This window comes from Vespula pensylvanica, chromosome 3, assembly GCF_014466175.1.
Source record: "Vespula pensylvanica isolate Volc-1 chromosome 3, ASM1446617v1, whole genome shotgun sequence".
NCBI lineage: Eukaryota > Metazoa > Arthropoda > Insecta > Hymenoptera > Vespidae > Vespula > Vespula pensylvanica.
Window position 1 is genome coordinate 9,444,654 of NC_057687.1, and position 16,486 is coordinate 9,461,139.

Consider the following 16,486-nt stretch of genomic DNA (forward strand, 5'->3'; position numbering starts at 1 on the left):
AATGCAAAAGAAAATTATACCGATAATTATCAAAGTTCGCGGAAAGTTCGTTTGTGTTGATATTAAACGAACGCAACAATCGCGATTTCAAAATTTAATTCTATTGAAATATTAAATTTTAATATTTTGTGTTTAACGCGTGTTACAAACCGTGTAATGTTATATATATATATGTATGTGTGTGTGTGTATGTATTAGAAAAATAATTAGAAAATTAGAAAAATTATAAATTATTACAATTTGGCCGTACGGAAAGAGTGATCTTCGATGTTTACTCGTCGGAATGCAAATGAAAACTAAATCGATGATAATCAAAGTTCTTCTACTTATAAACCAATTTAAACAATTACTCGTATCGATTCATCTTCGATATGAATGAGAGAAAAATTTACTTACTACTTAAGAAGTTCTGCGATGACTGTAAAACACTCGTCCGCGATTTAGGTCAAAATTGAGGTTGGATGATTTGTAGGTGGTTGAAAAAGAGGTAGGTCGACATCGAAGTTGGTTGAGATCCTCTTCAAGTGATGCACTCGTTTTAATTCGCGGTAGTTATTTATTAACGAACGGTTGCTGAATTTAATTCGCGGGACTTTACTGTCTTTTATTAATACAGCCTGTGCGACTCTTAAAAAAGAAAAAAACTTTGCGAACACTAATTTTAACGGCTACATTCCATGCAGTCGATTCAAATATACTTGCTTTTTAAATTCAGCGAAACGCAACGAACAAACAATGCTTCTACTTTACGATTCTTTTTCTTTATTTAATGATACAACACTCGATTCCTTTGTTGCTTCGCTCATGATTGTAATGAAGGGCTGAAACAGAAAAATAAAAGGAGAATTATCAGTATCATTGTTACAATAAGAAATTGTTGAAAATATTGAAGAAATGATTGATATTTACTTTGAATATATGTTGATCCTTAGACGATGAATATTCTTCAGATTCATAGAGAAAATTTCGATGTTTACCCATCAGAATGTAAAAGAAAACTAACTTGATAACTATCAAAGTCACTACGACGTTCGTTTTTATTGACATTATAAGTAAGCAACGACTTTGAATTCAAAATTAGATGTATTGAGTTATTAAATATTTTAATATTATTTTATTTTTAATGCATATTACGAGTTACGTAATGTTTAAATAATTTTGAAATTGTATAATTTATAATATAGTATAAAAATATCACATCTGTGGTTTTACATAATATTAATTAATAACTTAGTTATAGGAAAATAAGTTAGAAAAACACATACATTATATTAAATATTAAATTAATTACTAAAGAGATTAATCTTTATATGATTTAAATATTAATACTTTGTTATAAGATAATTTATGTTTTTATATCAGTAATATTTTTTAATAATTTAATTGATTTTGATAAAATCGTTTGATTAAACCTTTAATATGTTTATTTATGTAATCTATTTCTGTTTCTTAATATAGATAAAGGATTGGCGTGTTATCTGTTAACATTTACTCTCAGGAATTTATTTTGAAAGATTCAGAGATGTTTCATACGATGTGCATGCTGCACTATACTCTTGAATTACGAATCTAGATACTCGGCATCTGCTAAACGTTTCTTATAAGATATTGACATTTCTAATGTATAAAATATAAATGGGAATAAATGGTTGAACACGTATCTCTTTATTTTTAGTATATAATCATTATTCGTCCAAAGCTCATTAAAAATGAGCTCACTCTAAATGAATTACGATAGCTTCTCTGTGTGAGCGTTGCGAAATGCATTTCCTCGCTTTTGGAATGGAACAGAAAATCTGACCATCAGTTTACGCAGGCAGAACAAAAGCAAACAAGCAGGCAATCGTTTCTACTTCATAGAAACAAAACACACACCACTCAAGCATTTATATGAAAATCAGTAGTGGGGGTACCAGTTTCTTATCTTTTGCCGTAAAGTTCAAGAGGCGCCACCATACGGAACTTTCTTCGATGAAAAATATCGAAAACAAAGTTTACGCCACAGCGAGTACAGATGGAATTTTTGACCGATTTTGATGAACAAAGATTTCATTTTAAAAACGAAGGATTATGCGAGGATATGACTTTATCGAATTTTTGAATATGCTTTTTTTTTTTTTTTTTTTTTCTTTGAAAAAAGAAAAAAAAATCGCGTCAACAAATTATATTTCTTTCGAGAACGGTTCACGCAATAGGAAAAAAAATAAAATGTTGTTGTAAACATTCATAAAAGCCACGTCCTCGTTTAAATATTCGTCTTTTAAAAATAAGACCTTGTTCGTCTATTTCGGTCAAGAATTACGCCTGTAATCATTGTTAGTGTAAACTATTATAAGACCAAAGTTTACGAAACAGCATTAAGAAAATAAACGAAATCTCTTTGCGAGAAAGATCGCGTGACACACGTGAAAGATAATACTTTATCGTTGTATTTCTTTTTGATTTAGTTTTATAATCTGAACTTTAAAACGTTTTATTGAATAGTTCATTTTTGTACCGTTAAATATCTGTTTTGTTACGTTAAAGGTTATAATAAAGGTTACCACAATAATAACAAAAGAAAAAGGTTTCGCATTTATAAATAATTTATTGACCATTGGTACATTTCGCTATATAGATAATCGTCATAAATAACGTGTAAAGAGAGGAGGTGTATACTGTATATAAAATGCGTATCCTTGCTATCGAAATTTTTCGATAAGATATACACATTACAATATTATTCTTGAGATGTACACATAAGTAATGTGTATTTTGTTAAATTAAGATATGTGGTGATTATCATTTATAAAATGTCTATCGCGTGAATGTATTTTTTTTTGTTTTTTTTTTGTTTTGTTTTTTTTTTTTTTTTTTTTTTAATGTGCATTACGTGTGAGACTCCATTAAATTCCAAGGATCTCTTTTGAACATCCGTCAAGACCGTCGAAATTCGAACTTCTGTAGCAGGTGTTAATTATTTATTAATAATTCCTAGCAATTAGGCGCGCGAATAAATATAATTTGTTTACACAATATATGTCGACATTTTTAAATTAAGCAGAGTATTGAACGATTATTGCATAAATCAATAGATACGTTCATCGATCGTGTAGCTAGTGATGTTCACGTATACTATATGTAGATATATATATCTTACATATGTATACGGAAAATGTGTATCGTTTTTCCTTTAGTTGTTGCGTTAAAGAAAATCGGCTACCGTGCGTACGTATGTTCGTGCGTAAATTCTAAGAAAATGTCGTTAAAATGATCGACGCACGTGTATGGGCAGAGCGAACACGTAAGAAAATTTCTAATGAACCCTCTTTGACGGTTCTATGCAAAGATCGAACGAAAACCGATCCAATCGATCGTCGTCTTCTCTTGACATTTCATTAATATCGATCGAGCACAATGCAATCTACAAAAAGTCAAAGATGTCCAGCATCTAAGGCTTTGTTTATATCACTGACTAGCATGCCAAGGATTGGTCTGTGTTCGGAATCTTGCCTAAACACTGAATCTAAAAATTCAGGATTTCTTAGAAAATCGAAGACCTGATCACATCGATCCTGAGACTTGTCCGTCAAGTGAGGCTTTATCAGACCTTGTATCGCTGATCGACAACGCTCGAGGGATCGAGTTAAGTACGCTTTGTCGAAACTGAATTCGAGTTCGTAGAAGGAGACCACAGCCATCGCTACTGCTCTCAGAGCTGTCCTGATCTCAACAAGTTTTGCATCATCCGTTGGACCGAGTTGTTGATTACGTTGCAACAGCCCAACCTGTGTATTAAAAGAGTGAACGGCGAGTCTACAGAAGAGAAGCCACACTAGATATATTGCATTAATCATTTGCGTTGGAATTAATTGACAGGAGTTGCAAACGAGTTTTTCTTCCTTTTTATCTCATTTTGCAATCTGACGAAGAACTACGAATTAAATAATAAATAGGAAATAGTCATCTCTTTTTATGGTATGTTCGCATATCAACATTAAATTTACCGATCGCTGTCATTTATTCCAAGGCTAATATTTAACCCTTTATAACGCCATGTAACTTTAAATTTACATATATATTAATATATCCGTATTCTTTTTTTTTTTTTTAAATTTATTTCGTTCTTTTTTTCTCTACAAAATTATTTGTAATTCATATTCGAACGTTAATATTTACTAAATATAAGTTATACTCAGTGTAGTACAGTTATACTACACGTTTCATCATATCATTTGTTTGCAAACATTATATACTCGATATATTATATCGTTTTTGTAAACACGAAAAACACACGCACATTCATACAAAATTGAGTTATAGAGGGTTAATTTCAACGAAATGAAAAAGTTATACCTTGATGGACAATTTAACAATATTCTTAAGAACTTTCTCTGGTTGTTTTTTATCCAGAGATGGATTGTTCTTCGTCGCCCTTTCCATCAGCTTGTAAAGATTGTCCAAGAGTGAAGTGGTCGCGTCATCTATTAAAAGGGACCTTCCAGCACCAGTAGAGACCACTCGTCCCAATAGCTTCTTCTGAGCACGAAGACCCAAGTCTCGAGCACGACTTCCGGTGCCTCCAGCAGGATAAGTTCCACCACCACCGATTGTAGCTGCCGACTGCATCACTGCGATATATTTAAGTAACATTTAATGAGGATTTCGCGATGCGTATACACATATGTTTTAAAAACGTAGGAAACACTTGCCATTAAGTTCCGTGAAGATGTCATTAACGTCTCACAATCCAACTTGCAAAAGAAATCGAGTTGGAAGAACGACAATGAACGGTCAAGTACACACCCTTCCGGTTATGGACACAATTTTAACAATCAAGAGATCTACTCATTAAAAAAATGAAGTACTTTCTAATTTGTATTACATATATATCATATTGTCATAGGAAATGCAATCATAAAATTGTAAATAAATAATATTCAAAAAGTTATTATCACGCGAAAGAAATTGGATTAATTTTATTGTAAGTTTATCTTCGAAGTTATATTTGAAAATTGTTAGTACAATTACAAATCGTTCTATCCATCTCGATTTCTTGCAGGATACCAAATTATAATGAATGCCGGAGTCGATAAGATGAACTTACCATCAAACATTGGTAAACCGCAGTTTCCTCTTGACGATAACGGGATTGGAAATTAAATAAAAAAAAAAGCCAGTGGACTGTGAACGTTGGTCGAACTCAGATAAATTTAACTAAAATATAATATATGAGAAAATAATTAATGTGATGTGAAATGTAAAATATAAGCCATATGTATTCGAGGAAAAATAAGATGTTCGATCAAGCAAGTAAAATGAAATTATTCAAATTCGTGACAATTGTACGAACAAATTAAAATAATCGATCGATAAAAATATTCGAAGTGCAAACATTGAACATTTCTAAATGGAATTACGAAGTGGAGCAAATAAAGGAAAAGAAAAAAAAAAAAAGAAAAAAGAAAGAAAAAAAAATAATAGGATAGATAGAATTTACGTTAAAGTTCGAGACGCAGTATAGAGAATGCGCGTTAAATAGATCCCATCTAATGTATGGAGGAAGTAGCTGTATACCTTGATTGCAGTCGGTTACAGCTACGAGATGGTAGAGTAACCAGCTCTGTAATTCCATTACGGCCGTGCCCCACGCCACCTAAAAGACATAGAGCTTTTCTAAGCAATTATGAAGCATGTAACGAGTAAAGTCAATGCTCTCGGAAACCACGAGGTACTTTATAAAACGATGTAATGCAATGAACGAACGAACGAACGAACGAACGAACGAACGAACGAACGAACTAACTAACGAACGTACGAACGTATCTGTGTATACATGTATGAATTTGTACGTATATTGTGTATTATAGAGAAGAAACATACACGATAGACGAATACACATGTATACATGCATACATACATAAACACGTGTTCTCCGTGTTTACTGCTTTTAATCGACGGTCAGACTAATTTACTAATCGGCTCCAAGCCTCGAATAACGATTTAGAATTATTCTCGTGAAGTTCTCAGTTATATTTCCTTCTCCAATAGATTTTTCATAATAAAAATTCTAACAATAATAGTATTCGATCAAATTTCATATCGGAAACTTCAGCGTTAGATTTCAAAGAAAAATCTCGTTAGAGAGTCAATACGAAAGTCTCGCTTGGGAGTTTGCAATAGGATCTAACGCGAGTTCTACGATATTCCGATTTTATTTAAAGCAGGACGAAAAGTTTTGAATACTCGCAAGGATTTGAAAAAGGATTGTAAAGAAGAACTATTATTAGATTGATTTATCCCAAAGTGAAAAGATCCTGTGACAAATATTGGAAAGGGACAAAATGTTATTTTCTCTTTTCTTATAATTTTCTTCTCTCTCTTTTTTCGTAATGTGTTTGCGTAAACGTGACACGATCGCTAAAAAGAGAAAAAGAAGAAAGAAAAAAGAACCATTAATCGTATAAGTATAATCAGTATCGCTCCCGATAGTTCTCTCAATTTTTTTCTTTGTTTGTTCGTTCATATGTTTATTTCTTTTCCTCTTTCTCTAAAATACTTTTCTCACATTCATCGTTTCTTTCTTTCGCAATTTCTTAAGTGCTCAACGATGTTCTCCGAGACACATTTCTCATCCCTTCGATAAAATTCGTATCATAGATAACAACCAGGGGTGGACAAGTAGCTGCGTCCCTATCGCGCTCTATTCGCTCCTCCTCTTAGAGAGTGAAAGAGAAAGAGAGAGAGAGAGAGAGAGAGAGAGAGAGAGAGAGAGAGGAGGGGAAAGAGAAAGATAGATAGAAAGAGATGGAGAGAGTGAGGTGAATGCGACTAGGTATAAGACTATAAGGCACACGGAGAGGAGCCTTTGGCAGTTGGATCGATTTGCAAGGAGCGTCAAGGCGAACCAGAGACTCTCATTCGACGTTTGAAGAGGTTATCATAAAGGATCGTGAACCGTGGATCTTGAAAAAATCGAATCGAGGAAATCGATATGTTAAAAAATTCCAAATCTTTTATAATTCGTTACTTTCTTTCTTTTTCCTTTTATACGGTGTCGACTAATCAGAACAACAAAGACAGAAAAAGAGAGAAAAAAGAGAGCGAGAGCGAAAGCGAGAGAGAGAGAGAGAGAGAGAGAGAGAGAGAGAGAGAGAGAGAGAAAAGGAACGAATAAAAAATAAAAAGAGAGAAAGAGAGATGGATAAATAAAAGTAAAAGAAGAGAGAACCGTCACGTTACGGAATCTTCCACGATCAATGCTTTCCTCCTGTAAATTAATGAGTCGGCTTTCACGGAATGTGAACACCGATTCTATCTCTATCTCTATCTCTATATCTACCTCTCTATGTCTCTCTCTCTCTATTCTTCACATTTCGAATTTTATGCGCACGAGATAGGCTCGCAGCGATAACAAGGACTAGTCGATCAGGAACACGAATGGTGGCCTATGATCGATCGGCAAACTTTTCTTCTCTCTCCCTCTCTCTTTCTCTCTCTTTTTCTATTTCATTTCTTTCCTTCCCCTCCCCACCCCCTCTCTCTCTCACCCCCTCTTTGTTACTTCTCTTCTTTCACGAATCAGCAAAGACGACGCAGATGGTCGCAAAGAACTCGTACCACCATCACTTACTATCTTACTACCGCTCCCGTTTTATCCAACCACTTGCACCCAGTCTCCCATTCAAAAACGTTCTCATTCACTCTATCAAGATGACAGCGATCGTACGTTATCTGTCCTTTTTTCTTCCCTCTCTCTTTCTCTCTCTCTCTCTCTCTCTCTCTCTCTATATATATATATATATATATATATATATATATATCTGTCTATGTCTTTCTTTTTCTCTGACATTTGTCTCTAACGAAAGAAAGAAGATTATTTTTTACTGAAACTCGTGAAACTTACAGGAATTTTTCTCATTTCGTTTTTTTCTCTCTCTCTCTTTTTATCCCTTTTTATATAATCCACGAGCGAGCACTCTAATCCGAGATTAGAACTGGTCTATCATTCAACAGGAGATTATTTTTATATTTTTCTTTTGTTTTCTTTCCCTGTATTTTTCTAATATCTTTCGTAATCACCGATTGGTATATTTCCCTTATCTATTGAATGAATTTAGGCTAATATTATATTGATATTTTTTTTTCCTTTTGTTCCTTTTTTTTTTCTTTTAATAGAAATACAATAGAAATTATCGTATATCATTTTTGTTTTGAGGTAAAAGTCATTTGGTTCGTTATCGTATGCGTTAATAAAACGTTAAACATTTTTTCGATAAGGATGGCCAGACGCTAATGTACTTGTTTCGTATCGTTTATGAGTTATGACAATGAGTCAGATGTTAAAACGCGTCATGTCATTTAACATTCTACATTATTCTCAACACGTAATATGCGTGCATGTGTGTGTATACTTACATATATAGCACAAATATATTTCTCCAACGAAACAACTTTGTAATAATAATACTGTATAGTAGGAAACCGATAATACGATTAGAAGCTCTCTGTGTATGTAATATGTATATATATATATATGTATATGTATATATATATATATATATATAGAATACAGGAAACACATTGAGATTGCTTTGCCGCATACTAGTTGGAATGTTTTACGTGCACGTCGTTTATCAAATTATTGAGACGTGTAGGTACGTTGCAACGTGGAGAAAGTCCATCGCAAGGTCGATGAGCGAATTATTTGATTTAAAGCGAGCGTGCATGTATTCCAGAAACGTGAAGAGACTCGTGAATCGAAGACAAGGACGATGTGCGGGCGACGAATATGACAGTCGTCATTTCTAAAATTAAAACTATCCTTATCATTCGCCTCATTATATTTTCATGTCGTAACAACGACAATTTTCTAACACCTGTAAACAATTTAATGTCTAAGAGAAAACTGTTTGTCCTCCATTTTCTAAGCTTCTCGAAGGAGCAGTTATAGAATCTTGAAAAAACGAGACGATAATTTCCAACACGTGTACAACATTTTTACGTATAATAGAGGGCTGTTTCGTCATCGAATTCCTAAGCTTCTCAAAGGAGTTACCGAATCTTGAAAAAAATGAGACGATAATTTCTAACACGTGTACGACATTCTTACATATAATAGAAGACTGTTTCGTGCTTGAATTTCTAAGTTTCTTAAAGGAGTAGTTATCGAATCTTTGAAAATAAATGATGTAGAAAATTTTTACGTATAATAGAAGACTGTTTCGTATTCGAATTTCTAAGCTTCTCAAAATAGGATTTATCGAATCTTGGAAAAATGATACGATAATTTCTAACACGTGTACAACACTTTTAGGTATAATGAAGGACTATTTCCGCCACAAATTTTTAAGCTACTCAAAAGTCGAGTTATCGACGAGTTATGGAATCTTGAAAAAATGATACGATAATATTTAACACGTGTACAAATTTAACCTGTCAAAGAGGATTATTCGTGTTCAAGCTTTTAAGAGCAGCTATCGAATCTTGAAAAAAAAAAGAAGAAGAAAGAAAAGAGTGAAGGGACAGGAAGGATATTTATCTTCTGTAATGTTAGCTTATATACGCCAGCCCATTTGTAGCTTTATCGTAAAATTCTACCCTAAAGCTATAAAAACAAAAAAAAAAAAAAAGAAAAGAAGAAAAGAAAATAAAGCAGGATACGTGTATGTAACTACATTGTTATAAAAACGAGAGCTACGAAGAAATATTCGACACGAAGAGAGACTTTTAGACTTTCTTGAACATTATCTCGAACTTAACGACTCCCGAAGTTAAAGAAATTTTCTGGATTCGAGTCGAGAAAAGATTTTTTGCCATCTCGAGTGAAGATAATAAGATGAAGAGCAATTCATTTTGAGAAGACAACGTATAACTACAGTAAACTACGATTTATGTGATGAAATAAGACAAGCTTTACGAGAGGATGTAATTGCATTTGGAGTTTTACTTCGAGTCAACGTCTTACGTACCGTACGTACATACGTATGAACATACGTATATATGTAGATATGTACACACATATATATACATACACACATACGATCAATTGCAGGGAGCAACTTGAAACATCTTGAGGATTTCATTGGATAAGTTCGGAGCGAATAAGCAAGCAACCAAGCAACCCTCCCCAAGTTCGCTTTTTCTTGGCCGCCCTTGGTACTTTTTCTTTTTCACTCTCCCCAAGATGCAGCTGTTACTCATCGACAGCTGTGCAACTGGCAGAAACCCCTCCTCGTTAAAACGAGCATCTTTCTCGCTGATGCCTACCACCTGCCTTATCGAAAACCCGCCAAAACTTTGTCTGTATACTTTATGATCGTTTATGTAACTACGTATATATGTAGATAATACATTTATTATATATATATATATGTATAGATAAATAGATAGTATATATATATGTACTATGTTATATTATACTATAATAGTATATATAGATGAATGTATTATATTGTATTAATAATTTATAATATAGTATTATATAATACTATATTATAGTACTATATATATATATATATCGAATAAAAACATACACATACACGCACATATATTTTTTTCGAAACCTCAAATAGAAAAGGAATTCTAAACACGTGGTGTACGCGAGATTATTAACGTCCACAAAAGGGTCACTCGATGCTCCCTTAAATACGACTTTTGAGACGTCGTTCGTCCCCTTGGATAAAGGTATATTCCGCGTATACGGTGGCAGTTTTAAGAGCACGAGGGTTTATACTTCGTTCTCGAAAAAGACCGAGAGAGAAAGAGAGAGACACGTGTTCGTAGATCTCGCTTTCACGAGCACAACGCGCATACCGATGTTGTAACTTCGAAACCCCTAGAGAAAGAGATAAAAAGAGATAGATAGAATGAGAGAGAGAGGGAGAGGGAGGGGGAGAGAGAGAGAGAGAGAGAAAGTGTGAAAGAGAGCAGGAGAGAAAAAGAGAGGGAGAGGGGATGTATTTTCGTACCTTTCATATACGTTTATACATACATGTATATATGCATATATGTATGCATGTACACGTATACGAATACGAAAACATCACCGTGTTTCATCTCTGGAAAGCATTCGTGAATTAAATTTGACGCGCGCGCTCACACCTATAAGGGAGGGAAAAAAAAATAAAAAGTACCACGGTAATTAGGGCGAATCTTCAGCCGATATATTTATCGTATATATACGTTTACGTACACCCATATATGTTATATGTATAACCATTGGTGTATACATTTTAAAAATTGCTTGAAAGTTAATATCGAACGAATTAATATATATAATACTAATGTGTACTAATGTATGTACATATGTACGTAAATCATACCGATATTAATCGGATAAATTAAACGCATGATAAATGTTAAATATCCTTCGTGTATATATATATATATATATTTTTTTTTTTCTTTTTTTTTTTGCGTGCATTTGAAATCATTAGATTTATTCATCGAAATAAACAAAAGATCCCGATTGAAATAAATTCGTTCTTTCTTATATAACATCTATCATTTCAAATTAACGATCAATTAATTTATCAAGAATTCTTATAAATAGACTGAGGATATGCGCTCGGTAACAACGTGCAAAATGCAAAAGGAAGGAAATTTTGTAGGAGAATGAGAAAAACAGAGAAAAAGAAAAAGAGATGGAAAAGGAAGAGAAGAGCGAGTATGTGTGTAACAGAAAGAGAGAGAAATAGGGAGAAAGAAAGAAAAAGAGATAGAGAACGCTTGCGCGGTCAATGTTGTTACGAAGCCATAGTCACTTTGCAATACGCGCATGCGCACGTATGCAACAGAAACGCGGAGCGAGAGTAAGAACGGATGAAAAAACTGGAACGCTCTTTTTATTTTTTTTTTCTTTCTTTTTTGCTCCTCTATCTATCTATCTCTTTCTTTCTTTCATTCTTTCCTTCCTTCCTTGTTTTTTTTTTTTCTTTTCCTTTCTTTCTTCCTTTTTTTATTTTACCATCGTAATTACATGCGTAGAGCACGAGAGCGCACACGTCACACAACAGGCTCATTCATTGCACTCGTTTTATTTAAACCACGATATTTTACATTAACGAGTTCTACTCTCTTTCTCTCTCTCTCTCTCTCTCTCTCACTCTCTCATCGAATAAAGATTATCCTCATTGATCGTTCTAATAAAATTAGAAAGACTAAGTCTTTTCCTCTTCAATCGTTGATTCATAAGGGCAAATGTATCACGATTATCGTACGACACATATATACGTGTATGTATGTACGTATGTATGCATATATACATATATATATGTATACATATATATGTACATATATATGTACATATATATATACCTATATATACATACACATACATATATATATATACATACATACATATACATATATGTATACATATGTATATACATATATATATATATAGTTTTTGGCGGGAATATAAATTATTTAAAAAATTTGAAAAAGTGTATACTCGAATGGATCGTATAAAAAATTTCATATTATTCGACGAAAATGTCACGAAAGATTCTGATTTGTAATTCGTTTTAGTTCGACATAGCGATGCAATTGAAACTATTTGTCGGTGTACGTAACATGCATACTCGGCCCGTTAAATTGCTCCCATACGTGCGTGTCGTATGTGTCACTGACTAAATAGATAATTAAGCGGACATTCCGGCCTCCGCGTAAAGCTATTTTTCTATGTCACAGACGGTATTTCCTACTCTCGCAAAACGTTACAACCTTACGATGACGAGAGAACTGCACGTTATTTGCCACGTGCAATCGATCTATCTGAAGCTGCTTGCTTGTTCCTATTTTTTTTTTTTTCATTTTTTTTTCTTTCTTTTTTCTTTTCATTACAGAAAAAATGCACGAATACTGTTTCGACAAACAAGTCTCTTTTTTTTTACCTGCACGCGATTCATATCCTTCCGCGATATCTTTTTCTCTCTACATTTTTCTTTTTCTTTATCTTCATTTTTTTTTCTTTTCTTTTCTTTTCTTTCTTTTTATTATTATTATTTCAAAGGATCTAGATCTACGATCAATCTTCGTGGAAAGTTTCTTTCTTGTCTTTTTATTTTTCTTTTTCCTTCTTTTAATTTTCATTACAATAATAATTTTTAACGAGATTGAGGCCAATGAGAATTTAATGTAAATTGTTATTAATTAGATATATGTGTAGTCCTTCATCGGTATATTCAACGGAACAGAGAAAATATAAGAGTGTAATTTTAGGTTAATTAATGGAATCAACGAAGCTTATTGTATTTATGGCCGTTCTTTTAAGTAAAATACGTTGTACTTTACAAATGTGGATTTGTAAAATAGTAATCATTTGAATTCTCAACTACCACTTTGATTTTAATCGTGATAAAGTTTTCTACTTACGAACATGAGTAATGAACCGTTATGAATACCAAAGTTGTTCTCCTCTCATAAAAAGTAGTAGCTTCGGAGTTGTATGTAGTTACTCGTATGTACACGATCAAGATTCTAAACAAGTTTACTGATCGAATAATGTTTTGTAGTTCAGAGAATTACTGGGAAAGTGGGATCTTTGTAACAATGAAAAGGGAAACAGCAACTATGAATTCTCAACACAATAATAACCGACGGATGAGTCAACGGTGAATCGACGAAATAATAAAAAAAAGTGAACGCTGCGATTTGAATAGTCCCGTAGTGTTCGTTGAGCGAACAACAGTCTCTATGTGTATCTGACACTACCGATATTTCGATCGTTTAAGACGATTTCCAATGAATTAAGTCCAATAGAAAGGTTGACAAAAATTCATTGAAAAATTAAAGGCGAGTCAATTTAAATCTATCGCGCGCACTAACCTCTGATGATGTTTTGGGTCGCAGTCGCGACCCAACACCGACGACGGTTAAAGATTCTTCTCGAGACGCAACGTCCCGTTGGAAAAAAAGCTGCTTAATAACTTCTCTCTCTTTCTCTCTCTCTCTCTTTCTTTCTCTCTTTCTCTCTCTCTTTCCTATTTTATATTCTCAACTTCCTTTTTATTGTATTTCGAAGATCGTATCAAATATCCCACAATTAAGAATCGCGAACGTGGCGCGAAGAACGACGAGGCCACTAACTTTCGACAGGTAGAGTAGAGAAAACGCGTGTCCGATCGACCGTCCTAAGACACGAGCAGATCACACCACTCGCGCGAACGAACGTCGTCTGTTGTGCTTCGCGAACCTACCCTCGTTACCATGGGGAACTGTCGCCGTGTGATCTGGTAGGGATATAGGAACGATGATATTCTATTACTTCGGATATTCTCGGCTATCTTCGATTACAATAAGTGTTTCGTATCGCGCCACAGTAGATGGCAGGACTAGAAATTTTTGCCGCTGACGTCATTATCGATCGAAGATTACCTATGTGATTCTTATCGGTGATTGGTCCTTTCAACCGTATATCGATAGTTTCATAATCGAAAATCGATCATTTTAAATTAATGGAAAATAAGGTTATCGAAAACATGTAAAGTTTTCTAATGTAAAACGTCGTTGGGATCATTGAACACTATTATCGTAAAATTTAGAATTTAATGGTAATATAAAGAAGAAAAAATAATCTATTTTACATAATTTATACTACACTTTACTGAAATTCATGTGTGATGTTTCTTTTTTATCAATTTTCTAAATCATCTTTTATATTTACTAATGTTGTACTTAAGAATTTTAGTTTTTGTCATTATTTCAAATGAAATATTAATAAAGTATAATGTTCCAATTAGTATAGACAATAATTGACTATTTTTAGAATAATGTTTCTTCAGCGTACATAACACAGCGGACACTATATATTTCAATATTCAAATGTAAATATACCATTCGATATACTTTTATCTGTGCGCTTGATATGATAACGAACAGTTCTTTAATTTATATTATCATCACTGTAGTCGCCATGTTTCATGAATTTCTTGTAAATGTCTATAAGCTCGTTCAGAAATGTTGAGAGCTGCATTTATTGAACTGAGACCAGGCTCTCCCAATAGGCTCAAACCGCATAATCCTACGAACAAAAATAATTATATACACGAGCTTATATAAATATCTCTAAGTATTGTTATATGTTACCATTATTTTTTAATTTTCTACTAATCGATACATAACATACCTAGATATGTATGTAAAGGATCTGAAGTACAATTATCAAATTTTGCAAATCCACCTACTAATGTATCTTGTGTTTCTAATAGGAATGCTTTATTTGCATCAGGATCTGACAATGATCCAACATCAAGAAGTTGTAATGTTGCACCAATCCAGAAACTATAGCAAGTGTCAGATGGTTTCCCTGGTCTACCATGAAAACCACCGTCTTGTCTCATTAGGCACCATCGCCTTAGTCTATTTAAATGTTCCTCGGTTAATACATTATGAAGTTCGTTCATAAGAAATAAACTGGCTATAGCACAAAATGTAGATCCTCCATGAGACTCAAGTCCAGGACCTTGGCCAATTGCTCCATCGTACGACTACAATATATATATATATATATTTATTATAACAGAAGAGTCAAAAATAATAACCTTGATCTATCTTACATTTCAACAAATAGATAAACGCCAACTTACAATGCTTCTTAAAATATAATCGATGGCACTTGCTTTATTTACACCAGACCAATCATCCAAAATAGCAGAAACGCAACAAGCGCAATAAAGAAATCTCATATCACTTTCATATCCCATTACAATAGCTTTAAAGGATCCATCGGGGTTTTGGCAGGCACGTACTCCTTCGATAACAGATTTTTTATCCACTCTATCTAAATTATCCCCAAGAATTACAAGAGTAACTAATCCTGTATATGTTGTCGCTAAATGACCACATTGATACTTTGAGGCCTCTTTTGGTATTGTTGTAGATGCTTGAAAGCCAGAGCGTGGTCCAGCTCCTGCAATTTGAAGTCTATAAATCCAATCCACTACATCTGCTTTCATATCATCTCCAATTTCGTCCAAAGAATTTAATACATCTAATCCAGATATAGCAAAAAATGCTATGACCGATCTGCTAGAATCTAATTCTGCCAATCTACTTGGCATAATTTGTAATAATCTTTGGAAATATTTAGCATGCTTCTTCTTTGCTAATTCAGGTGACATGATTTTTTTTAATTATCTTTTTTATATATCAGACAAAAATCATATCAATTAAATTTGATATATCAAAAAATTTATCTTTTGAAGTCGTTGTGCGGACGTATGTACATAATTTTATTAATCAACATTTAATTTCTCTCATATTTTGCTCGTCAGCAATTCTTAAATTTTTTCGATCTATATATTTCCGACATCTTTATATGCAACCACATGTTTTAACAGTAGAAATGAATTTATTAAAAATACTTCGCTTAATTAAAGACCGTCAATCATGCGTCGCAACACATTAGCATTCGTTGAACTATTCATGACAGCATGCTAACATTTGGGTGCTTTTTAAATATACCTAACATGAAGGTTCAGCCATAATGAATTTGAACTTTGAA

At 33.3% G+C, this 16,486-nt stretch overlaps 2 protein-coding genes across 7 annotated transcripts; both read right to left on the reverse strand.

The window, feature by feature from the left end:
* Positions 1-2,567: 2,567 nt before the first annotated feature.
* LOC122627617 (tumor necrosis factor alpha-induced protein 8-like protein) lies at positions 2,568-14,211 on the reverse strand. 6 transcript variants are annotated; one of them, XM_043808874.1, is made up of 5 exons: positions 13,810-13,897; positions 5,557-5,635; positions 5,087-5,196; positions 4,336-4,610; positions 2,568-3,767 (listed from the first exon to the last, which is right to left on the reverse strand). In XM_043808874.1, exons 3-5 carry the CDS (start codon positions 5,094-5,096, stop codon positions 3,414-3,416), a joined length of 639 nt encoding a protein of 212 aa, XP_043664809.1. In that variant the 5' UTR covers positions 5,097-5,196; positions 5,557-5,635; positions 13,810-13,897; the 3' UTR covers positions 2,568-3,413. The 6 variants fall into 6 exon arrangements, with proteins under 6 accessions (XP_043664809.1, XP_043664810.1, XP_043664806.1 ...); XM_043808875.1 differs by lacking the exon at positions 13,810-13,897 and adding an exon at positions 13,357-13,418; XM_043808871.1 differs by lacking the exons at positions 5,087-5,196; positions 13,810-13,897 and adding an exon at positions 14,181-14,211.
* A 298-nt stretch (positions 14,212-14,509) lies between these two features.
* Positions 14,510-16,423, reverse strand: LOC122627616 (geranylgeranyl transferase type-1 subunit beta). Its single transcript, XM_043808869.1, has 3 exons — positions 15,570-16,423; positions 15,110-15,470; positions 14,510-15,004 (listed from the first exon to the last, which is right to left on the reverse strand). The coding sequence occupies exons 1-3, from the start codon at positions 16,101-16,103 to the stop codon at positions 14,883-14,885; spliced, it is 1,017 nt and encodes a 338-aa protein (XP_043664804.1). The 5' UTR covers positions 16,104-16,423; the 3' UTR covers positions 14,510-14,882.
* Between the last annotated feature and the right edge of the window lie 63 nt (positions 16,424-16,486).